General features: G+C 38.2%; 1 protein-coding gene across 2 annotated transcripts; it reads left to right on the top strand.

The window, feature by feature from the left end:
* Nucleotides 1-2196: 2196 nt before the first annotated feature.
* On the top strand, nt 2197-18397 carry LOC124802874. 2 transcript variants are annotated; one of them, XM_047263918.1, is made up of 3 exons: nt 2197-2225; nt 13793-14062; nt 18029-18397. In XM_047263918.1, exons 1-3 carry the CDS (start codon nt 2206-2208, stop codon nt 18069-18071), a joined length of 333 nt encoding a protein of 110 aa, XP_047119874.1. In that variant the 5' UTR covers nt 2197-2205; the 3' UTR covers nt 18072-18397. The 2 variants fall into 2 exon arrangements, with proteins under 2 accessions (XP_047119874.1, XP_047119875.1); XM_047263919.1 differs by lacking the exon at nt 18029-18397 and adding an exon at nt 14323-14815.
* The last annotated feature ends 8253 nt before the right edge of the window (nt 18398-26650 follow it).

Here is a 26650-nt window from a genome sequence, read left to right as displayed (position 1 = left end):
AAAAAAGTAATGTATGAATAAAAACAAATGCTAATAAAGGAATAACATTTTCTAAATCTGTCTACTGTTGTATTCCATGCATTCTTTATCTAGTTCCTATGTTTCCTGTCCACCTGGAAATGTTTACACAGCTTTATAGGAATTGAAATGTAGTGAGGACTTCTAGAAAATTGGAACATACGAGAGAAATTGAATTTACTGGAATAGTTGAGGGATTCTGAGACTGGGGAAAATTGAACTGTCTCGTAATGGAAAGATGTGTACTGAGTAATTTTGTTGCAACTTTCTCTTGGGATACTGCTTTGGAAATGATTGTAGAGACGCATGAGGAAAGGTGAGGAAGTGTATCGAATTGTTGCATTGTTTGGTGTTTGATCGTGGGTCATTCGCGGAGCTCAGAAGTGTTCGTTGTTGTACATGGGTTCTCCTAATGCAGGTCCATTTCCTATTGTGTAATTATGTCATGTGTGCATAAAAATTTGCCAGGTAGCAGTGAATTTGCCGTTCACACGAGAGCAAAGTTTGATTTTTTAATTTAAAAAAATATGTACAAGTACTGATATCTATTTGAACATCATTTTTTGCAGATCAATGTTGAATATTGAGGCTTGGTTCAGGAAAAAATCAATCTTCCATATCAAAGGGTAAAAAAGCAATGATTAGTTTATTACATTGTGAAGAATAAATAAATAAAAAAGAATCTTCAGTGATGTTGAGTTTACGCTGTGATGGAATTTTAAATTGAAAGAAAACATTCTCTAGCCTCAAGTCTTGCACAAAAACAAAATCGTAGGTTTATATACTACACTCCTTTTCAGTCAATAATAGTCTGTGGAACTATATTTGGAGTAATTCAACATATGGGAAGAAAGTTTCATTTGTACAAAAGTGTGCAATTTGAATAATACGGTGTGTTCATCCACAATCGTATTTTAGGTAATTTAAGAGGCAATGGGTTTTCAAAGGAAAGCATACAATTCCTTATGGAATTTGTTCTAAACAATCCAGTATAGTTATGCACATATAACTGTGTCCACAATGAAAAGTTGATAATGGCAGTACCCATGGGGTTGTTGGAAGGAAGTGCTTGCCCACAAGAGCATTTTTTAGATATTGTGTGTTATATGTTTACTTAAATTCAAGTACAAGACCATATGTTATAAACTAAGACAGAACAGTTTACATAGTAGTGCATTCAAATGTTACATATGAAACATCTTTACTAACATTTGGTGTGTTTGAAAACACAATGGATAAAATGAAGCTGTAATCTTCACAGTCTTAAAAAAGTTAATACTTATGGACACGATTACATCTCCATAACTGTATTGGATTGTTTAGACCAAATTTTGTAAGGAATTTGCTTTATTTTCAGTATCTATTTGTATATTATAAAACCAGAAGAAAGACACTTGTCATATAATGAAACCTACCTGTTGTGGAAGAAATCTTAGTAGCTACGCAGTTTTGCAGGATCACCACCTGAAACTTTCTGCTGTAGGACTTACCCTTAAAATGGATAGCCAGAAGCTTCTTTTTAAGTTTACAATTGGAAGTTTATGAATCTTTAATTGTGTCTTCAAGATGCTACCAATGATGACCAGGTCTTTTTGCAGTCTGTATAATGTTTACACACAGGTACTTCGTACGGATGTAAGTGGAATGTAATAATTCTTATTTCTTCAAAAAGTAAAATTTCATACAGTGTAGATGAAGTGATCCACATTGCTTCACACGCAATTAAATAGAATGGTTACTGTAGCTGCAAATATTACTCCGTGAACCAAAACACAATTTGATGTCCGTTGTTCATAGCTATAAAACATGTTCACTCGTCTTGAATTAAACGAATGGAGAGTCAACACAAGTGATTCCTGAGGGTGGGTTAATAATAATAATAATGATAAAAAAAACAGACCAGCTAGTCTGAAGTTACATCAGATGAAGACTTAAGAGCAGATGGAACAGAATGAGCAAGAGTGCAGTCTGACTGAAAATGGCACAAGCCTTATAAACAACACTCACTCCAGGATATCACTGAACTTTGTTGATTTATAATAATTTGCAAATTCTGTAGGTCAGAAGATTAATCTTTTATTGGCCATTATTTTGTTGTCATATTTCGTTTGTATATTATTGCTCATGAGCAACATCTATAAAGTATGCAGTACTAATTTATGCCTGTGCAATGGGAATCACAGGTTTATGACCATGGCATCCATCAGGTTTGCTAAAATTTGGTAATTCTTAATTAAGGACCCTTGCACTAATTGATATAGATGTCATTGTAATAATAAAAATCAGGTGATTAAAAGCATGTCGAGAGATCATGGAAATTTAAAGTAGTTTAGCTATAATTGGCACTGACACTTTGGTTGAGCTTAATATAAATACCTTACTGAAAAGACGAAAAATAGCTGTTTAACTTGGATGTGGTCTTTCATTCCAAAATTACCTATTAACTTATAAGATTTTCCATATTGCTAGATAACTGCAATAACTTTTGATTTCCATCATTTCTGACATATTTATGTAGCTCATTGCAACCAGGATAACAAACTGAATATCTGAATAATAAACTTTTGTGAGGAGAATTTTTTTTTTACCATTCTGATTATATGCACAACTTGTGCGTAATGTATGAACATAATACTGGAATTTTGAAAAGAATATTTGTGGAAATTTAAATAGGGGGGGTGGGTGTCAACCTGCTTCATCACAACTCTTCATTAAAATTGACTCTGCAAAGACTAAATAATGCTGCTACCAAAACCTTTAATCAGTTACCATATACAAAATGCCCAATGATTTTTTATTGACAAGGTAAAGGTAAGTGATCAGTTAAATATGCCAAAGTCTAACAATATGCCAAAGCCTAACAAATCCTTTAATTTCATGCTGATTCATCAAAATGTCCAATCACTGTTAAACAAATTAAGTGAAGTTGAAATTTTATGTACTGATGAGCTAAAAAACACTTCTGTAATGTGTATAACTGAACACTGGCTGCCTAAAGATGCAATGTCAGTCACAAATCTTGTAGACCTCAATCTTTCATCATCGTTTTCTAGAATTACATCCAGTCATGGAGGGTCATGTATATTTGTTAAAAGTGGCATTGATTATTATAACATAAAACCCATGGAACTGTTAGCTGAAGAGAAAGTTTTTGAAGTATCCGCAGTTGAACTCTGCATTAAAATTAATAATCATCTGTGTATATAGGAGCCCTGATGGGAACTTAAATGATTTCTGTCATCAACTAGAAGCAGCTTTAAATACTATAAAAAACTTCAACAAAACAGTGATCATATGTGGAGATTTTGATATTGATTTTCAAGAAATCTCAAAAGACCAGCAAAGCTTGATGACCCTACTGGAAACATATAACATAAAAGCCACCATAGGCTCTCCTACAAGAGTTACACCAACAACTAGCTCAACAGTTGATCAGATATTAATAAACACAAATGTAAATCACAATTTCTGTGCCGGAAATCTTAATACTGGCTTCAGTGATCACTATGCACAGTTTATTGCTTTGCACACCCCAAGTGAAACAACAGAGAAAGAGGAACTTATAAAAGAAGCAAGGAATTTCACTAACATACAAATAAACCTTTTTGTACAGAGACTAAGTGAAGAAACTTGGTACGAAGTGTATACTTGTGAAAATACTAACAAAAAGTTTGAAAAATTCATGGAAATCTTCATGTCATACTTTGAAACTGCATTTCCATTAAAAAAACAAAAACGTCAACCTAACTTCAAAAAGAACAAATGGATTACAACAGGTATTAGAATCTTGTGCAGAGAAAAGAAGATTACACGATATAGCAAAGACACAGAACATGCCTCCCGAATTTCATTTGTACCTGAAGAATTACAAGAGGATCCTCAAAAATGTTGTAAGGAAAGCTAAAACAATGGCAAATGACAAGTACATTGAAAATTCAAAAAACAAATCTAAAGCTATATGGGAAGTTATAAAAAATCAAACAACAAGTGAAACTAAACAATATAAAAATATGAACTTGTGAAGGACAAATGATTTCTTGCCCAACAGAAATTGCAGGGACCTTCAACAAATATTTTGCAAACATAAGTGAACAATTGGTGAGTGGACTGGAAGAACACAACAAAATATCACCTCTATCATGCAATAGTGTGAGAAATGTGTCTACATCTTTGTTCCTTTCACCCACAAATACTGAAGAAATTTTATCAGTTATAAAAACCTTGAAAACAGGGTACTCATGTGGAATTGATGGAACACCAGATGCAATTATTAAAAAATGCTGTCTTGCCTTAGCTGAACCCTTGATACACTTGTGCAACAGCTCACTGGCATCAGGAACCTTCCCTTCATGCTTAAAAACAACAAAACTGAAACCACTGTTCAAAAATGGAAACGCAGAATGTGTTTCAAATTATATACTGTCTATATTTTCAAAAATTTTAGAAAAAGTTTTTTTTTATAAGAGATTGTCTGATTTCCTAAATAAAAATAAAATTCTCTCTCCACAACATGGCTTCAGGAAAGGCTATTCAACTGAAAGTGCAATATTTGAATTTCTTAATGAAATCTATACTAAACTGGATGCAAGTGTGTTTGTGACAGGCATATGTCTTGATTTATCAAAGCTTTTGACGTCATTGACCATAATGCCCTACTGCAGAAGCTTGACCAATTAGGAATTAGAGGTATATCCAATGAGTGGCTCAAGGCATACCTATGTGGTCACAAACACGTGGTTGAAGTGCAATATACTGACCATAACAAAATCAGCTACTACTATTCAGGATATGAAAATGTGAAATATGGCGTCCCTCAAGGATCAGTATTAGGACCCATTCTGTTTCTCCTCTGTGTCAATGATCTTATGTACAACAAGTATTGCCAAACTACCCTTCAATTTGCAGTGATAAAACAGAAGAAAAACTTAAAGACTTCGCTATCCAAACAATGAACAGTGTAGAACAGTGGTTCAGCTACAACAAGCTAATTATAAACAAAGAAAAGACAGTAGCACTGAACTTCTATAAAGTAAAAGGAAGACAGCACCCAAACATAGAAATAGAACTTAGGGACAGAGTTCTTGAAAGTGTTGACAGCACTAAATTTCTGGGACTCTGGCTCCAGAACAACACAAAATAGGAGGTACACATTGAATATTTGCAAAGAAAACTAAGCAAAACCTGTTACATGATACGGATCTTAAAAACTTGTTGCAGCAAAGCCAGCCTGTTAAATGTATACTACTCCTATGTGCATTCGGTAATTAAATATGGCATAATCTTTTGGGGCAATACAACAACAAATATTAAACTTTTCAGGATGCAAAATAGAATACTAAGAATTATTGAAGGGGTAAACAATACCAAATCGTGCAGACCCATATTCAAAAAACTGTCAGTACTTCCTCTTCCTTGCATTTTTATCTACGAAACATCAGTTTTCATCAAACAATATATCGATAGACACCCAGATATCTTATTAAAAAATGAAGATATACATGCACACAATACAAGGCAAAAATCTGACCTTCGTATGAAACAGGTGAGAACATCACTGTGCCAAAAAGGCACACTACATACTGGGATAAAGATTTTCAATAATCTACCTAACCATATTAAATCAATAGGTAAACTCTGTAGTTTTAAGGCTGAAGTAAAGGCATATTTAATTGATCATTGCTTTTACAGTCTGACAGAATATATAAAAGCATTATTAGTATTCTACTTTGTATGTTGCCTGTAATATATAAAAGCATTATTAGTATTTTACTTTGTATGTTGCCTGTAATGTTTGTTATATGTATGAATCTTTGCTAAATTACTTCAATATCTAGTCCTTAGGATTGCAATACAAACTGTATTCTATCTTGTAAATACCTAACCATGTCCAATATCCCTGTATATATTCTATACATATAGGATTTGAAGGACTAAATAAATAAATACGAGATTCCATGTTTTAATACAATGCTGTATAGGATATTAAAGTTACAATTGGATGTTAAAAAAAGTATAGAAAGACAATGCCATAAATTACTTGGATATAGCCCTAAAAAGCAAAATGGTGAGCATGCTTTTAGTGTTTTTAGGGCTCCCACAAATACTAACATGATTATTTAAGCATCGTCTTGTCATCCAGTGTGCTGCAAGATTTCATATTGTAATACAATGATGGATAGAATATTTTAGTTACAGCTGGATGTTAAAAGTACGGTATAGAGCAGGAATTGACTACATAGAATACTGTTGTAAATGGCTGTTCCCAGGAGTTAGGAGAAGACGCATGTAAAACTGAAAATGAAACTAAATAAAAATTTCTTCAAATCAGAATAAAAACCTGAAACCAAAATTAAAACACATATCCATGACTTACAGAGGGAAAGCGTCTGAAAAGAGTGAATGACATTTTCAGAAATCAGACGTTATTCTTGCTTTTAATACGTCTAATATGCCAAAGTCTAAACCTAAAGCGGAATGACAACAAAAACAGGTGTTTGCAAATTAAATTGTGGTGAGTGCAGTGGTTTTTATGTGGTACAGATGGGTTATTCGTTTTTTACAAGATTCAAGGAGCACACAAGAATGAAGAATACAACCATTTATGGCGGGCTCCTCTGAGCCAGGAAACATAGAATTACAGATATTCACTGTAACACAAAAGTTTTACCTAATGTTCCTAAAGGTAAAAAATTAGAGTGTAGAAAATCTACGAATTTATAGCTACAACAAAATAACTTATTTATGTACACTACTTATTACTTATGGTCTGTTCTCGTACTACAAGCTTCTTGTATTAAAACCTAGACCACAAACACCATGTTATGTTGGCCGCAAGACCTTGTGTTGTACGATGGATCACCTGTTATGAGGCTGCACGTTTTTTTTTTTTTTTAATTTTAAGTCATTTGAACACTGTAATATTGTACATGTTATCAGTATACTTCACATTATTGATATTCTTCCTTGTTTTTAATATAAATAACATATGCATATTACAGCAAACATAGACTTAGAGCTCCATCTTACACTAGCAGTGACACCTTCTGTCACATTACATACATTTGAAATTCTATTATGTATCCCCCTTTTCAAGTATTACACCAACTGAACACGGTAATGCTGTGGATGTTAGTATATTCCACATTACTGATGTCCTTCCTTGTGATAATTGATATCTACACTTCGAACTGTGATGATCTTTTATGATTATGTTGTACTATGTGTATATAATATAATAAAAGTTACTTTGGTATCCTGCATATATCACTATATTGCAAATTATTTGTATACACTAACTCATTAAGTCAAAAAGGAATACAATTGTCTCAAAAATGATATCGACATACAGTGCAAAATGGCTAATGCAGGGATGGGTAGAGGACAAATGTAAGGATGTAGAGGCTTATCTCACTAGGGGTAAGATAGATACTGCCTACAGGAAAATTAAAGAGACCTTTGGAGAAAGGAGAACCACTTGCATGAATATCAAGAGCTTTGATGGAAACCCAGTTCTAAGCAAAGAAGGGAAAGCAGAAAGGTGGAAGGAGTATATAGAGGGTTTATACAAGGGCGATGCACTTGAGGACAATATTATGGAAATGGAAGAGGATGTAGATGAAGATGAAATGGGAGATATGATACTGCGTGAAGAGTTTGACAGAGCACTGAAAGACCTGAGTGGAAACAAGGCCCCCGAAATGGACAACATTCCATTAGAACTACTGACAGCCTTGGGAGAGCCAGTCCTGACAAAACTCTACCATCTTGTGAGCAAGATGTGTGAGACAGGTGAAATACCCTCAGACTTCAAGAAGAATATAATGATTCCAATCCCAAAGAAAGCAGGTGTTGACAGATGTGAAAATTACCGAACTATCAGTTTAATAAGTCACAGCTGCATAATACTAACGCGAATTCTTTACAGACGAATGAAAAAACTGATAGAAGCCGACCTCGGGGAAGATCAGTTTGGATTCCGTAGAAATGTTGGAACACGTGAGGCAATACTGACCCTATGACTTATCTTAGAAGAAAGATTAAGGAAAGGCAAACCTATGTTTCTAGCATTTGTAGACTTGGAGAAGGCTTTTGACAATGTTGATTCGAATACTCTCGTTCAAATTTTGAAGGTGGCAGAGGTAAAATACAGGGAGCGAAAGGCTATTTGCAATTTGTACAGAAACCAGATGGCAGTTATAAGAGTCAAGGGGCATGAAAGGGAAGTAGTGGTCGCAAAGGGAGTGAGACAGGGTTGTGGCCTATTCCCAATGTTATTCAATCTGTATATTGAGCAGGCAATAAAGGAAACAAAAGAAAACTTCGGAGTACGTATTAAAATCCATGGAGAGGAAATAAAAACTTTGAGGTTCGCAGATGACATTGTAACTCTGTCAGAGGCGGCAAAGGACTTGGAAGAGCAGTTGAACGGAATGGACAGTGTCTTGAAAGGAGGGTATAAGATGAACATCAACATAAGCAAGTCGAATTATGTCGGGTGATGCTGAGGGAATTAGATTAGGAAATGAGTCACTTAAAGTAGTAAATGAGTTTTGCTATTTGGGGAGCAAAATAACTGATGATGGTCGAAGTGGAGAGGATATAAAATGTAGACTGGCATTGGAAAGGAAAGCGTTTCTGAAGAAGAAAAATTTGTTAACTTCGAGTATAGATTTAAATGCCAGGAAGTCGTTTCTGAAAGTATTTGTATGGAGTGTAGCCATGTATGGAAGTGAAACATGGACGATAAATAGTTTAGACAAGAAGAGAATAGAAGCTTTCGAAATGTGATGCTATAGAAGAATGCTGAAGATTAGATGGGTAGATCACATAACTAATGAGGAGGTATTGAATAGAATTGGGGAGAAGAGGCACAACTTGACTAGAAGAAGGGATCGGTTGGTAGGACATGTGAGACATCAAGGGATCACCAATTTAGTATTGGAGGGCAGCGTGGAGGGTAAAAATCGTAGAGGGAGACCAAGAGATGAATACACTAAGCAGATTCAGAAGGATGTAGGCTGCAGTAGGTGCTGGAAGATGAAGAAGCTTGCACAGGATAGAGTAGCATGGAGAGCTGCATCAAACCAATCTCAGGACTGAAGACCACAACAACAACAACTCATTAAGTAATTGCTGGTATGATACTATATGCTTATTACACCAAACTTCGAACTCTAGCACCATGTTACATGTGTTGTACTACATACTTCTGTTACAGTATTATATGTTCCCTTCGTTTGATATTATATCACCTGAACACTGTAATCCTGTACCAGTTGTTAGTATATTTCACATTACTGATATCCTTCCTTGTGCTAGTGAGCACATATATTTTATACCTATACCGTGAGCTACTTTTTTGCTTGTTTTATCATATCTATATAATGTGATAGGCACTTTGATATTCCACTTATATCATTATACAGGGTGTATCAAAAAGAATCATCTGATTTAAAAAATCATAAATATTAAATTATTTGAGATATGTGCATGAACAACGTACTGTTGGAAAGGGCAAACACTCGAGATTTACATGGTTCCTCCTAGGCAGCAGCAGTGTGTGCCCACTTCAGTTCTAGTAAGAATGGTATTGGGACAACAGAAAGTGTTTTTTGTTCAACGTTTTGTGCAGTGCATGTCAGTATGCATGAGAGCTTTCCTTTCCCACAGTTGGAGACTAATTGAAACAACTTCATTTATCAACAGGATGGGGCACTGGCTTCTGGAAGTGCAGGAATTTTTAAATTAAAGGATTACTGAACAATGAATTGGTCGCACTGGACCAAATTATTCAGCCTTACGTTACTGGCCTCCAACATCACCGGACCTGATTGCATCTGATTATTTCTTGTGGGGGTTTAGGATAGGCTCTGTTTATGTGCCCCCATCACCAACAACAATGAATGAACTGAGACATTGCATAACAGAAGCTGTGAAAGCTGCACATCTACATCTATATCTATGTGATTACTTTGCTATTCACAATAAAGTGCCTGGTAGAGGGTTCAATGAACCACCTTCAAGCTCTCTCTCTACCGTTCCAAACGAATGGCACACGGGAAAAACGAGCACTTAAATTTTTCTGTGTGAGCCCTGATTTCTCTTATTTTATTGTGATGATCATTTCTCCCTATGTAGGTGGGTGGCAACACAAAGTTTTCACAATCAGAGGAGAAAGCTGGTGACTGAAATATCATGAGAAGATCCCATCGCAACAAAAAATGCCTTTGTTTTAATGATTGCCACTCCAATCCACGTGTCATGTCTGTGATACTATCTCCCCTATTTCGTGATAATACGAAACTAGCTGCCCTTGTTTGTACTTTTTCGATGTCATCCGTTAGTCCCACCTGATGCGGATCCCACACCGCACAGCAATACTCCAGGATGGGGCGGACAAGCGTGGTGTAAGCAGTCTTCTTAGTAGACCTGTTGCACCTTATAAGTGTTCTGCCAATGAATATCAGTCTTTGGTTTGCTCTACCCACAATACTATCTGTGTGATCGTTCCAATTTAGGTTATTTGTAATTGTAATCCCTAAGTATTTAGTTGAATTTACAGCCCTCAGGTTTGTGTGACTTGTCGCGTGATCGAAATTTAGCTGATTTCTTTTACTACTCATGTGAATAACTTCACACTTTTCTTTATTCAGGGTCAATTGCCACTTTTCACACCATACAGATATCTTATCTAAGTCATTTTGCAAGTCGTTTTGATCATCTGATGACTTTGCAACATGGTAAATGACAGCATCATCTGCAAACAATCTAAGACGGCTACTCAGATTGTTTCCTAAGTCATTAATATAGATCAGGAACAACAGAGGGCCTATAACACTTCCTTGGGGAACGCCGGATATTACTTCTGTTTTACTCGATGCCTTTCTGTCTATTACTATGAACTGTGACCTTTCTGACAGGAAATCATGAATCCAGTCGCACTACTGAGGCAAAACTCCGTAGGCAAACAGTTTAGTTAGAAGACGCTTGTGAGGAACAGTGTCGAAAGCCTTCTGGAAATCTAAAAATATGGAATCAATTTGACATCCCCTGTCGATAACATTTATTACTTCCTGAGTATAAAGAGCTACTTGTGTTTCACAAGAACGATATTTTCTAAATCTGTGCTGACTATGTGTCAATAAATCGTTTTCTTCGAGGTACTTCATAATGTTGGAATACAGTATACGTTCTAAAACCCTACTGCAAATCGACGTTAGTGATATAGGCCTGTAATTCAGCGGATTAATCCTACTTCCCTTTTTTGGGTATTGGTGTGGCTTGAGCAATTTTCCAATCTTTAGGTACGGATCTTTAGGTGAGTGAGTGGTTGTATTTAATTGCTAAATATGGAGCTATTTTCTCAGCATACTCTGAGAGGAATCTGACAGGTATACAATCTGGACCGGAGGCCTTGCCTTCATTAAGTGATTTAAGCTGCTTTGTTACACCAAGGATATCTACTTCTATGTTTCTCATCTTGGCACTTGTTCTCAATTGGAATTCAGGAATATTTACTTTGTCTTCTTTGGTGAAGGAGTTTCGGAAAACCGTGTTTAATTACTCTGCTTTAGTGGCACTGTTATCAGTGACTCCACTGTTGTTATCGCGCAGTGAAGGTATTGATTGCATCTTGCCACTGGTGTGCTTTATGTATGACAAGAATCTCTTTGGGTTCTCTGCCAGATTTTGAGACAGAATTTCATTGTGGAAATTATTAAACACATCTCGCATTGAAGTAAGCGCTATATTTCGTACTTCTGTAAAACTTTGCCAATCTTGGGGATTTTGTGTTCTTTTAAATTTGGCATGCTTTTTTCGTTGCTTCTGCAACAATCTGACCCCTTTTGTGTATCATGGGGGATCAGTACCACCACTTATTAATTTATGTGGTATATATCTCTCAACTGCTGTTGATACTATCTCTTTGAAAACATTCCACAACTCTTCTACACTTATATGATCAGATAGGAATGGGTGAAGACTGTCTCTTAAAAAGGTGTTAAGAGCATTTTTATCAGCTTTTTTAAAATACTTATACTTTGTGTTTCTTTTTGCTGGTTGTAGGTGTTACAGTATTCAGCCTAGCAGCAACTGCCTTGTGGTCGCTAATCCCTGTATTCGTCACAATACTCACTATTTGTCCAGGATTATTTACTGCTAAAAGGTCAAGTATGCTTTCGCAACTATTTACACTTCGAGTGGGCTCATGAACTAACTGTTCAAAATAATTTTCTGAGAAAGCATTCAGTACAATTTCAGATGACATTTTATGCCTGCAGCTGGCTTTAAACACATAATTTTTGCAGCATATTGAGGGTAGATTGAAGTCACCACTGACTATAATTGTATGAGCGAGGTACTTATTTGAAATGAGACTCAAGTTTTCTTTGACTGTTCAGCAACTATATCTTCTGAGTCTGGGGGTTGGTAAAATGATCCAATTAATAGTTTAGTCCGATTATGAGGTATAACCTCTACCCATACTATTTCACACGAACTATCTTCTTCAGTTTCGCTACAAGGCAAACTACCTCTGACTGCAATAAATACTCCACCACCAACTGTATTTAATCTATCCTTTTTGAACACTGTTAGATTGTTTGAAAAAATTTTGGCTGAACTTATTTCCGGCTTTAGTCAGCTCTCTGTACCTACAACTATTTGAGCTTCAGTGATTTCTATTAGGGCTTGGAGCTCTGGTTCTTTCCCAATACAGCTATGACAATTTACCTACCAATTGTTTTTACAACTACCTTACTGTAGTTTACCTGCCCACTTTTGGACGGACGCCCCTTCTGTGGTTCCCTGACACCCTCTAACCTAAAAAACTGCCCAGTCCCTTCCACACAGACCTTACTGTGTTTTACCTGCCCACTTTTGGACGGACGCCCCTTCTGTAGTTCCCTGACACCCTCTAACCTAAAAAACCACCCAGTCCCTTCCACACAGCCCCTGCTACTCGTGCAGCCGCCTCCTGTGTGTAGTGGACTCCTGACCTATTAAGTGGAACCCAGAAACCCACCACCCAATGGCGAAAGTCAAGGAATCTGCAGCGTATATTGTCACAGAACTGCCTGAGCGTCTGATTCAGACCCTCCACTCTGCTCTGCACCAAAGGACCAGTCGGAGGTCACTACAGTGTGGGAACAATTTGAATACCACATTCACATATGCCTTGAAAATCAAGAGGGGTATAGTAATACCTATGAAAAGGTACCGTCCACTGGGGCTTCTTTGGTCCTTGGGGAGCTACTTTGGTCCAACACCAAAAAGAAGTTTTAAACTTTTGTGCTTAACAAACAAAACGAGATATATTGGTATTTTTTGTTTTAAAATCTATTTTATAACCTACTTGAGGGTATTTTAATAGTTTTGGGCAATTTAAAATTTTCACCATTGGCAACACTGGAATTTTTGTAAGCCTTTGTTTTGATGTGTGATTTGTTTACCTCCAAACTTTTCATTGTGGACAAATTCGGTAACAAGATAAAAATAAGGTAAGTGTCTAAATATCATCTTCTGTAATCTGTTAGGTATGTGTGATAATTGTTTTTCCTTATTCTTTTCTTTTTAAACAGTACATGTTTAACTTGTTGTAAATGTCACCTAAAAACTTTGTATCAGGCCTAATTTGAACTAAAGTAGCCCCATCAATTCACAAATACATTTTTTGTTTCGAAATTGAAACAAAAATATTTTTACTAACATTGTTGTATACGTTACTGTTGTGAAATATTATTTTTGTTGTTTTTGTTCCTGTTGCTGATTGCAGAATTACAAGAACCTGCAAGAGAAAGCCAGGTTCAAGGAAGTACATTGATTATAATGCTGACACCTTGGAAGCTTGTTTGAGGGATATACGAAGTGGAGTAAGAACACAACGAAGTGCAAGACAGTATCACAATGCACCTAGAAGCACAATAATAAATAAGCTTAAAACCTATGGGTTACTGGTATCGGTAGGCCTACGTGCAAAGAAACATGGCCATCCTACAGTTGTCAATCAAGAAGAAGATCAAGCCTATGAGGTTCATATTGACAAGTAAGCTACATTTGGATTTCCTACCACTGATCTTTATTTAAGATACTCCATAAAATACTATCTTGAAAAACAGGGGCATACTTTAAAGAGTTTGAAAAACAACTTTCCATGTTCCGATTGGGCAGCTCCATTTAGAAAACATCACCCTAAGTTAACGATGCGTACAGCTAGCAACATTAAATAAGTAAGGGTGGTTATTGAAGAAACGGTAGTCCATGATTATTTTGGCAACATACAAACTGTTTTCAATAATGTTCCAGATGAGAACGTATGGAATTATGACGAGACAAACCTGCAACATAACCCTGGAGCAATTGAGACCATTTGTAAAAGGGGGCAGAAGTATGTTGAATGCATAATGTAGTCAACAAAGTCTTGTACTTCTTTAATGTTTTGTGGAAGTGGCCGTGGAGAGATGTTACCACCCTACATGGTGTATAAGTCTAAGCATTTATGGTCTACACAGACTGAAGGTGATCCTGTGGGATGCAGGTACAACAGAACAGAAAGTGAGTGGTTTGATTTGGGGACATTCGAAGACTGGTTTATGACCACCTTAATTCTTCAGTTGAAAAAGCTGCTTGGTGTCAAGGTTATGATTGGGGACATCTTAAGTGCCCATATCAACCTAGAAATTGTAAAAGCTTATGAGGATAATGAAGTAAAGTTTGTGTGTCTATCACTGAACTCGACACATGTCACCCAACCGTTGAACATCGCTGACTATGGCCATATGAAAAGGGAGTGGTGTAAGATATTGACTTCATGGAGAAAAAAAAAGCATGTCAATGACAGCCTTGCCCAAGGATCAATTTCCTAACTGTATGTAGGGAAGAAGGAAAATGTGATATCTGCTTTTTTTTTTTTTTTTTTAAAAAAAAAAACAGGTGTCATACCTTTTGACAGAACCAGAGTACTGGAACGCTTGCCTCAACAAAGTAACTTAAACAACCCTCTGAAAAGTCTAACTGGAGAAAGTTTCATGCAACACCTTGCAGAAAAAAGGAAGGCTGTGAGAAAAAGTACTAGGCCAACTCAGAAACATAAGAAGTTGGATGTTCCAGGTGGAAAAAGTTTTTGTTCAAAGTTGTTTGATGAGTCAAGCGAAAATGAAATGTACTTTGATGGCGCATCAACTTCACACCTAAACCAAAAAAAATGGCCCAGCATAGAAAGCCAGAACTAGCAAGCGAATAAGATAACTCTAGTTCTTTCAGTCTTCACGATGACAGTGCTTCTGATGATGGCTCACACCTTTAACTGGAAGTGAATCTGAAGATTTCAATGAAGAAGTTGATACCATCAAGCCTATCAAGGAAAAATCACTGGCACTGGACCTAGAATCATTAAAACGTAACTTGAAAGAAGGTGACTTTGTTATTGTCCAATACATACATGAAAAGAAGTTTTGTATCATCCTGGTTCCCAGATCTCCTGAAGATAGACGTTGACTGTGGATATTACATCACAGACACAGTCCCTCTGTTAATAGATGTCACTAAAACCACCCAATGAGTAAACAACCATGCATGGGCAGTGCCTATTAGACGGAGGGGCTCTGACAGCTGATCAGTTCAAGTCATTCCACCAGTAAGGAGGTACAAGGCTCATGTTGTCTGTAGTTCAACAACGCCTAGGCAGTCAATACCACAGTTTGATCATGTCTGCATTGTTACTTTGTGCCAGGAAGGGCTCTCAACAAAGGAAGTGTCCAGGCTTCTCGGAGTGATGTTTACTACTGCAGTGGATGACCGCTACCTACAGCTTATGGCTCAGAGGAACCCTGACAGCAACATCACCATGTTGAATAATCCTTTTTGTGCAGCCACAGGACGTTGTGTTATGACTCAAACTGTGCGCAATAGGCTGCATGATGCGCATCTTCACTCCCGATGTCAATGACAAGGTCCACCTTTGCAACCACTACAGCAGGCAGAGTGGTGCAGATGGGCCCAACAACATGCCGAATGGACCTTTCAGGATTGGCATCACATTCTCTTCAACCAGACAATTGTCAAAGACATGTTTGGAGTCACCTGGTCAGGCTGAACGCCTTAGACACACTGTCCAGCAAGTGCAGCAAGGTAGAGGTTCCCTGCTGTTTTGGAGTGGCATAATTTGGGGCCGACGTGCACCGCTGGTAGTCATGAAAGGCGTGATAATGGCTGTACAGTACATGAATGCCATCGTCTGACTGATAGTGCAACCATATCGACTGCATATTGGTGATGCAATCATCTTCACGGGCGACAATTCGTGCCCCCGTGCACATCTTGTGAATGACTTCCTTCAGGATAACGACATCGCTCGAGTAGAGTGGCCAGCATGTTCTCCAGACATGAACCCTATCAAAAATGCCTGGGATAGATTGAAAAGGGCTGATTATCAACAATGTGACCCACCACCCTCTCTGAAGGATCTACACCGAATCACTGTTGAAGAGTGGGACAATCTAGACCAACAGTGCCTTGATGAACTTATGGATAGTATGCCACGTTGAATACAGGCATGCGTCAGTGCAAGAGGACTTGCTGCTCAGTATTAGAGCTACCAGTGTGTACAGCAATCTGGTCTCACTGTATGGTGGTACAATATGGTTTTTATGAGCAATAAGTTTATGTTGATCTCTATTACAATTTTCTGTACAGGTTCCGGAACTCTCGGAACCGAGGTGATGTAAAACTTATTTTGATGTGTGTATGAAGGAAAGCACTATTCAGGTTTGATAACAAAACTGCCTAATGGGGGAGAGTTAGGCCCTACAGTAGACTGTATGAGCAAGACCAAAAAGTCCTGGAAGCGGCCCGACAAAAAGGATATTCTTGTTTATGAGTGGACTGGCATGAATAAAAAATTCAACCCTCCCAAGGACACTTTAATGTTCCTGAGATGGCTGATTTTGAATTCGTGTAAGAAATTAGCATTAAAAAAATGTGTAGAACAAAAATAAAAGTTTTTCATGTTTTAGAAATCAAATCTAAAATTCTGTTCTCTTCATAGGCATTTAAATAAGTAATTTTTTTTTATACTTTGTATTGTCATTTCATTACCTGATTGTCGTGCAAGGTGTTACAATAGTCTCACACATGATTTGTGTTCAGTTTGCATTAAAGTAAGTGAGTGGACGAAAGTGGGCCTGAGCAGGAGTTACTTTGTTCCAACATTTAAAAAATAGTGAAAAAAAACAAAGAATTTATTTAAAAAATTTGATACAGTTTACTTCTTTATACTTTGTTAATTAGTTAAAATTCAATTTTGATGTTGAAAATCCATTTATTATATGTTTTATTAATTGCAAGTGAAAACATGAAAAACTGGCCCAAAGTAACCCCAGTTGATGGTATGAAAAAAAAAAAGCTTTTTGAGTATCTTGTTCATCAAAAAACAAAATTCATTTTATATGTTTATTAGTTTCAGAAATACAGATGTGCCAAATCAGATGATTCTTTTTGGTACACCCTGTATTTCAAATTATATGTATACATGTTACATTAACACCTACAGTTTGTGTGGACCAAGCAAGCTGTTAGCACCTAGTGAGAACCTTGTGTCACACTGATATAGGTCTCTAGTATTGCGGTTAGTACGTAGTATTTTAAGATTGCAGTATTTTAATTGTTCTCCTTTGTTACCTACATACATTATGACTTCTACTTCACTCAGTGTTTCTGTATTATTATCTACTAGACACTGAGTGATCTTCTGTATGCTTGTTCTCTGGCGGTCTATTTTCCACACATTACTTGCCTTACAACTATTTTTACTCTTTAGGCAATAGAAATACAATCATTCTCTTAATATGTTATAAGCATTTTAATTTTAACAAATTTTTAAAAAAGTAACCTTGTTATTCCACTATATGTTAGGTTGGATTCCATGTGTTGTGTAATTACATACAAAAATTTATATATTACATTGTTTATTGGCTCCTTTGATGTAACTTTGTTCTTATGCTTTGTATTTTAGAATCGTACATCTGTATATTCGCTACTACAGTCCCACCTGCTGATAATTTGTAAGATCTTTGGTTTGACATGTCCTCAGTCTCCTTTCATCTGTTGGGTGAACATGAGCTTGTGCAGTCAGTGCAATGTGCATGATATTTTATGTAAAACTTGTTTTGTTATTGACATCCTGATGTAACGCTTTCTTTGTGTTCCTGGAACTACATGTTACAATTTGATAAATGTATTGTACAAGTGATGGTGATGTACTGAGGTGTCTTTGCATGAGGTATGTTGTATATATCCATTTTGTGAAAATATTTACCCCACATTATTATATCCGATCTGATTATGCTTGTAATTTACAATCTATATTCTTTACACCTCTGATGATGGCAACTTACGTTTGCTGAAATCAGTCATCAAAAATAAAATTATAATAAGCAATCTTGGCTGCTGAAGTTTTTACTTATATATTTCACATAACTGTAGATTGCCTCCGCACTTTGGTGATGTCTAGAATACATGTATAATATTTTGCCTTACCAGACTGTTAAGGAGTTTAGTGCTTTGTTGAAAATTAAAAATAGGATAAGTAAATAACAACTACATATTCTCTTCAATAAAGAATGTATAAAGCATAAGATGGTTCCTAAATATGCTAGGATTAAAATTACAAATTCTTCAAAACTTGCTAAAATAGTGAGATCCAAATCAGAAGTCATATGGATCAAATTACAAGTTAAGACAGTTTTACAAGGTCATCCAGTCTTTATCTAATGGTGCTAAAACAATGTGGTATCTTTAAAGATTAATTTGGCAAATGAAGAATTTTTAGAGATGATATTTATGTGAAATCCTGTCAGTAAAATTTCAAAACAAACTCAGTTTAGACAAATTACTCATGGCTAAATGCTATAGATATTAAGAATACAATTTTTTCTCAAAAACCATTGGAAACCTCTCTGATATAGCTATTTTTGCTTCAGAACAGGAATTACTACAGAAAGGCTTGCAGGACAATATCAATGATAAATTTAAGCAACTTGACATTAAAGAAAATGTATCTAAAAACAAAGATGATGTGACTTACCAAACGAAAGCACTGGCAGGTCGATAGACACACAAACAAACACAAACATACACACAAAATTCTAGCTTTCGCAACCAACGGTTGCTTCGTCAGGAAAGAGGGAAGGAGAGGGAAAGACGAAAGGATGTGGGTTTTAAGGGAGAGGGTAAGGAGTCATTCCAATCCCGGGAGCGGAAAGACTTACCTCCTGTCCTATCCAAAGGCCTCACCTTCAGCCCCACTCCCAGATTCAACCAAACAGCCCTCGTCAAAGATTCCCTAAGGTAAGTATTTCCACTCCCAGGATTGGAATGACTCCTTACCCTCTCCCTTAAAACCCACATCCTTTCGTCTTTCCCTCTCCTTCCCTCTTTCCTGATGAAGCAACCGTTGGTTGTGAAAGCTAGAATTTTGTGTGTGTGTTTGTGTTTGTTTGTGTGTCTATCGACCTGCCAGCGCTTTCGTTTGGTAAGTCACATCATCTTTGTTTTTATATAAAAAACAAAGATGGGTGACTTACCGAACGAAAGCGCTGGCAGGTCGATAGACACACAAACAAACACACAAACAAACACAAACATACACACAAAATTCAAGCTTTCGCAACAAACTGTTGCCTCATCAGGAAAGAGGGAAGGAGAGGGGAAGACGAAAGGAAGTGGGTTTTAAGGGAGAGGGTAAGGAGTCATTCCAATCCCGGGAGCGGAAAGACTTACCTTAGGGGGAAAAAAGGACAGGTATTCACTCGCACACACGCACATATCCATCCACACATACAGACACAAGCAGACATATTTAAAGACAAAGAGTTTGGGCAGAGATGTCAGTCGAGGCAGAAGTGTAGAGGCAAAGAATTTGTTGAAAGACAGGTGAGGTATGAGTGGCGGCAACTTGAAATTAGCGGAGATTGAGGCCTGGCGGATGACGAGAAGAGAGGATATACTGAAGGGCAAGTTCCCATCTCCGGAGTTCGGATAGGTTGGTGTTGGTGGGAAGTATCCAGATAACCCGGACGGTGTAACACTGTGCCAAGATGTGCTGGCTGTGCACCAAGGCATGTTTAGCCACAGGGTGATCCTCATTACCAACAAACACTGTCTGCCTGTGTCCATTCATGCGAATGGACAGTTTGTTGCTGGTCATTCCCACATAGAATGCATCACAGTGTAGGCAGGTCAGTTGGTAAATCACGTGGGTGCTTTCACACGTGGCTCTACCTTTGATCGTGTACACCTTCCGGGTTACAGGACTGGAGTAGGTGGTGGTGGGAGGGTGCATGGGACAGGTTTTGCATCGGGGGCGGTTACAAGGATAGGAGCCAGAGGGTAGGGAAGGTGGTTTGGGGATTTCATAGGGATGAACTAACAGGTTACGAAGGTTAGGTGGACGGCAGAAAGACACTCTTGGCGGAGTGGGGAGGATTTCATGAAGGATGGATCTCATTTCAGGGCAGGATTTGAGGAAGTCGTATCCCTGCTGGAGAGCCACATTCAGAGTCTGGTCCAGTCCTGTAGTCTTATTTTCCTCTTTCTGTTTTTGCCAGTAGTTTCACTTTGTATTCAGCTTCTCCTTTTTACCGTAATCTGCTATACTATTTTATCCCGCCTGTATATATACTAAATAATACGTAACCCACTTCCAAACCATAACCAAAAAAATTTTTTTTGCCGCTTTCAGCACTACTGCCGCTATAATATCCACCGTTTCTAGTTCACAAACAGCTCCTTTCACCTTTTAAACAACCATTTCGGCCAGTTCTAATAACTTTCGCTTTATTTCCATTTCCGTTTTTCCCACATCACTTATAATTTTTAGCCGCTTCTCACAGGTTTTAACGTCATTATTTCTTCGTCAGACAGTTGTTAGCCTCATTTTCATAATCTGCCACCACAATACCACTCCTTTTAATATACTACACGCAGTTTTTTCGAAATATTCCCGAATTTCTCCGTCCTTTAACGTGTTTTGGCGGCAACACAACCACCTAACCTTTATGCACAACGTTGTCTACCAACCCAAGTCCAACATAGCCCAGCTGTAACCAACACCTTCTCGCCTTTTTTCATTCCAGATCTCCAGTTACTTTCCGGTTCACCTTTATCTCTCCCCATATATTTTTATTTTCATTTTCATTTCACCTCATGTTACACTTTCCACCTTCTAATACCATGTCACCCTCACAACACCCCCACAACGACCCCATTAAGTTTTATTTACATTCCCTCCGCAAACATGCCTTTGCCCTAGCCAGATTACGCTCCCATATTCTATTTTCTCAGGCTTGTCTGACATTTGGCATCACCCCCAAAGGCCTCACACTTAAAGTTCCCATCTCTGGCTGCAACCCTTCCTTCCATCAGTCCCTATACCAGTTCCAAACTGAACAATCCATTGCCCTCACCCACCTAATCCTTCACCTACACATAAACTCAGCCAATGAACACACCCGTCAACTCCTATCCTTAATAAAAGTCCTTAATCTTTCCTCTCCCACATCCACACCGGCTGTTCAGAGCATCCTCCTACAGGCCAACCGTAAATTAGAACAGCATGCCACCCTCCACCTCAAAAAACTATCCAATCTCCTGGTTTCCCACCTCCGGAAAGGCAACTCACTCACCCTTCACAACCTTTCCAGCAAACCTCAACCTCCTCTCATTGCACACAAACCCAGTCTCTCCCATCTACTCAATCTCCCACTTCCAGCTCCACTCCCTCCAAAACCTCAAAATTCTGATCAACACAATCTGGAACCACAACACCCTAATTCAGTAGTTAACCTTTCCTCCAAACCTCTCTCCCAATCCGAAACCTCTGTCCTATCCAAAGGCCTCACCTTCAGCCCCACTCCCAGATTCAACCAAACAGCCCTCGTCAAAGATTTACTGTCCTACACTCGTACTCTCTGCTGGAAGTATCACTTTGCCACGAAGAAAAATGATCCTAATCCTACTCCTAATGATCCGACTCCTCAAGACACCATCCAAATTGAACCCTGCCTGGAACAGTTCCGTCCTCCGTCACAGCGGGACCCACCTCCTCTTCCTCAAAATCACCCTCTCCAAACCTTCCAGGAATTTCTGACTTCCAGCCTTGCATCTCAATCCTTCTTAAAAAACCTTAATCCTACACCCAACATCACCACTGCTGAAGCCCAGGCTATCCGTGATCTGAAGGCTGACCGATCCATCCTCATTCTTCCGGCGGACAAGGGTTCCACGACCGTGGTACTTGATCGTCGGGAGTATGTGGCTGAGGGACTGCGTCAGCTTTCAGACAACACCACATACAAAGTTTGCCAAGGTAACCCCATTCCCGATGTCCAGGCGGAGCTTCAAGGAATCCTCAGAACCTTAGGCCCCCTGCAAAACCTTTCACCTGACTCCATCAACCTCCTGACCCCACCGACACCCCGCACCCCTACCTTCTACCTTCTTCCTAAAATCCACAAACCCAATCATCCCGGCCGCCCCATTGTAGCTGGTTACCAATCCCCCACAGAACGTATCTCTGCCTACGTAGATCAACACCTTCAACCTATTACATGCAGTCTCCCATCCTTCATCAAAGACACCAACCACTTCCTTGAACGCCTGGAATCCTTACCCAATCTGTTACCCCCGGAAACCATCCTTGTAACCATTGATGCCACGTCCTTATACACAAATATTCCGCACGTCCAGGGCCTCGCTGCGATGGAGCATTTCCTTTCACGCCGATCACCTGCCACCCTACCTAAAACCTCTTTCCTCATTACCTTAGCCAGCTTCATCCTGACCCACAACTTCTTCACTTTTGAAGGCCAGACATACCAACAATTAAAGGGAACAGCCATGGGTACCAGGATGGCCCCCTCGTACGCCAACCTATTCATGGGTCGCTTAGAGGAAGCCTTCTTGGTTACCCAAGTCTGCCAACCCATAGTTTGGTACAGATTTATTGATGACATCTTCATGATCTGGACTCACAGTGAAGAAGAACTCCAGAATTTCCTCTCCAACCTCAACTCCTTTGGTTCTATCAGATTCACCTGGTCCTACTCCAAATCCCATGCCACTTTCCTTGACGTTGACCTCCACCTGTCCAATGGCCAACTTCACACGTCCGTCCACATCAAACCCACCAACAAGCAACAGTACCTCCATTATGACAGCTGCCACCCATTCCACATCAAACGGTCCCTTCCCTACAGCCTAGGTCTTCATGGCAAACGAATCTGCTCCAGTCCGGAATCCCTGAATCATTACACCAACAACCTGAAAACAGCTTTCGCATCCCACAACTACCCTCCCGACCTGGTACAGAAGCAAATAACCAGAGCCACTTCCTCGTCCCCTCAAACCCAGAATCCCCCACAGAAGAACCACAAAAGTGCCCCACTTGTGACAGGATACTTTCCAGGACTGGACCAGACTCTGAATGTGGCTCTCCAGCAGGGATACGACTTCCTCAAATCCTGCCCTGAAATGAGATCCATCCTTCATGAAATCCTCCCCACTCCGCCAAGAGTGTCTTTCCGCCGTCCACCTAACCTTCGTAACCTGTTAGTTCATCCCTATGAAATCCCCAAACCACCTTCCCTACCCTCTGGCTCCTATCCTTGTAACCGCCCCCGATGCAAAACCTGTCCCATGCACCCTCCCACCACCACCTACTCCAGTCCTGTAACCCGGAAGGTGTACACGATCAAAGGTAGAGCCACGTGTGAAAGCACCCACGTGATTTACCAACTGACCTGCCTACACTGTGATGCATTCTATGTGGGAATGACCAGCAACAAACTGTCCATTCGCATGAATGGACACAGGCAGACAGTGTTTGTTGGTAATGAGGATCACCCTGTGGCTAAACATGCCTTGGTGCACAGCCAGCACATCTTGGCACAGTGTTACACCGTCCGGGTTATCTGGATACTTCCCACCAACACCAACCTATCCGAACTCCGGAGATGGGAACTTGCCCTTCAGTATATCCTCTCTTCTCGTCATCCGCCAGGCCTCAATCTCCGCTAATTTCAAGTTGCCGCCACTCATACCTCACCTGTCTTTCAACAAATTCTTTGCCTCTACACTTCTGCCTCGACTGACATCTCTGCCCAAACTCTTTGTCTTTAAATATGTCTGCTTGTGTCTGTATGTGTGGATGGATATGTGCGTGTGTGCGAGTGAATACCTGTCCTTTTTTCCCCCTAAGGTAAGTCTTTCCGCTCCCGGGATTGGAATGACTCCTTACCCTCTCCCTTAAAACCCACTTCCTTTCGTCTTCCCCTCTCCTTCCCTCTTTCCTGATGAGGCAACAGTTTGTTGCGAAAGCTTGAATTTTGTGTGTATATTTGTGTTTGTTTGTGTGTCTATCGACCTGCCAGCGCATACGTTAGGTAAGTCACCTCATCTTTTTTTTATATATATAATTTTCCCACGTGGAATGTTTCCTTCTATTATATTGACATCTTTGTTTTTAGATATATTTTTCCCACGTGGAATGTTTCCCTCTATTATATTCGTGACATTAAAGAAATAATGACAGATATAAAAATAGCAACAGGCTTGTCAGGAATGAGTATGTTTCAAGCCATTGCAACCCCTGTTAATAATGCTAAAATTAAAAGTTGAGCTATATAGTAACAACGAAGCTTATACTTTAATAATCCATTAAATGTAAAGCTGCGTGATAATAAACTAGATGCTACAAAAGCAGATAAAAAGAATTCTGTTGTTATTATTCATGATCAGGATTATGTAGCTAAAACTGAACCATTATTGAATGAGAATAACATTGTTCAAATTAGCAAAGATTCTACTAAGAAATTCAACCTTGCCCTTAGAAGTAAACTGATAAACTTAGTTTTATACTAAATGAAAAAGAAAAACATCATGTTAAAATGACAAATTTTAGTATACCCAGGTTATGTTCATTGATCAAAACACATAAGCTTAATTAAACAGTAAAGCCAATTACCAATAATAGATCAGCATCAAATTAGAAATTAAATAGACTGTTAAATAAGAAATTAAAAGAGGTGTTTGTTTTTGACAACCCCACGAATATAAAAAATAGTTACAAACTTGCAAATTTCCGGAAATATCTTGATATACCAAATGATACAGTGTAAGCTGCTTTTGACATTATGAACCTCTATATGAACATACCAATAGATGAATGTCTTGAAATTATTAAGAACAATTTGTTAACTCACGAAAAATTATGTCAGGGAGAAATAGTGGAATTGATTGAGCTCCTTGAGTGGTCTCTTTCCTACAGTTATTTTCAGTTCAATAATTGATTTAAACTGAAAAGTGTAGAGTTAGCCATGAGTAATAGCTTGACTAAGACCTTGGTTGATATCTTTGTCAACAAGTTTGAAAATAGTTTTGTTCAAGTGAATAATGACCTCAAAGAAAAAACTATACGAACAATAGGTAGACGGTGTCACTGTCTTGAGAAAGTGAAATGAAAGTGATGTTCAGATTATGTAACAACGCTGAATAAAATGCATAGCAAGTTACAATTTACATTAGAAATGGGGAAAGATAATGCCACAAATTACCTGGAAATAATCATTAAGAAGCAAAATGTTGAGCATGTTTTTATGTTGTACAGAAAAGTACAGTTACCATAGGATGTTAAATGTATAGAACAGAAACTGACAACATTAAAACATATTGCTGTTGTAAATGGCTGTTCCTGGGATTTTCTTGAAGACCTGTATGTAAAACTAAAGAAGCTCAACAAAAATTGGTTCAAAGCAAATCAGATATTACTTCAAATCAAAATGAAAAGTCAGGATCAAAATTAAAATACATTACCATAAGTTACAGAAGGAAAGACTAAACAGCATTTTCGAAAATTAAATGCAGTTCTTGCTTTTAAAACCTCTTATATGCTAAACTCTCAGATGCACAAAACTGAGGACAGTGACAACAAATATTGCAAAACAGGCATTTACAAATTAAATTGTGGTGTGTGCAGTGGTTTTTATTTGGGACAGATACAGGCAAGTCTTTTTTTGCTAGATTAAGTAGCGTGTAAGTACACATAATAAAACCTCTTTTAGGATGCAAGTTTTATGTAATGTGCTTAAAAATAAAAAATTACAAGTTCTAGAAAAACAAATTTATAGTTACAAGAAAATTTTCGAAATTGCTTGCCAATGAATAATTAGAATTTAACCAGAAAAATTTCTTAATTACTCTGCGCAACAAAATTAGAGGATAATTTTTTTGAAAACTCAAAATTGGCTCCCAATAAGACACACAAGTTTGAAATTTGACTCAAATGTGCCTTAACTCTTCCTCTGTTATAGTGCAAAAGCGTGGTGCTCTGTGATGTCAGCCTTGGGTTTGGCGATGCTTCAAACAACAAGCTGTCGACACTTGCAAAATAAAGGCTACGCATCAGAAGTTCAAGTGTGTTGTAATGTGGATAATGCTGTCACAGTGGCATGAAATTTCACCACAATTCTGCCCAACACTACCGTTGACATGTCACACGATGACAAGGGCATAACAGATCCTGTTAGTCACATTTCAAACCTTCTGTTGATGTCTTTGCAATGGAGATCAGGTAGGCAAA

This window comes from Schistocerca piceifrons, chromosome 6, assembly GCF_021461385.2.
Source record: "Schistocerca piceifrons isolate TAMUIC-IGC-003096 chromosome 6, iqSchPice1.1, whole genome shotgun sequence".
NCBI classification, from domain to species: domain Eukaryota; kingdom Metazoa; phylum Arthropoda; class Insecta; order Orthoptera; family Acrididae; genus Schistocerca; species Schistocerca piceifrons.
This window is presented reverse-complemented; position numbering and strand designations above follow the sequence as displayed.

Coding starts and splice junctions, on each gene's coding strand:
- LOC124802874 (XM_047263918.1), top strand. CDS start 2,206: ATGACCATGGCATCCATCAG. Junction 2,226..13,792: donor ATGACCATGGCATCCATCAG/GTTTGCTAAAAT, acceptor TGCTGATTGCAG/AATTACAAGAACCTGCAAGA. Junction 14,063..18,028: donor TATGAGGTTCATATTGACAA/GTAAGCTACATT, acceptor TTTGTATTTTAG/AATCGTACATCTGTATATTC.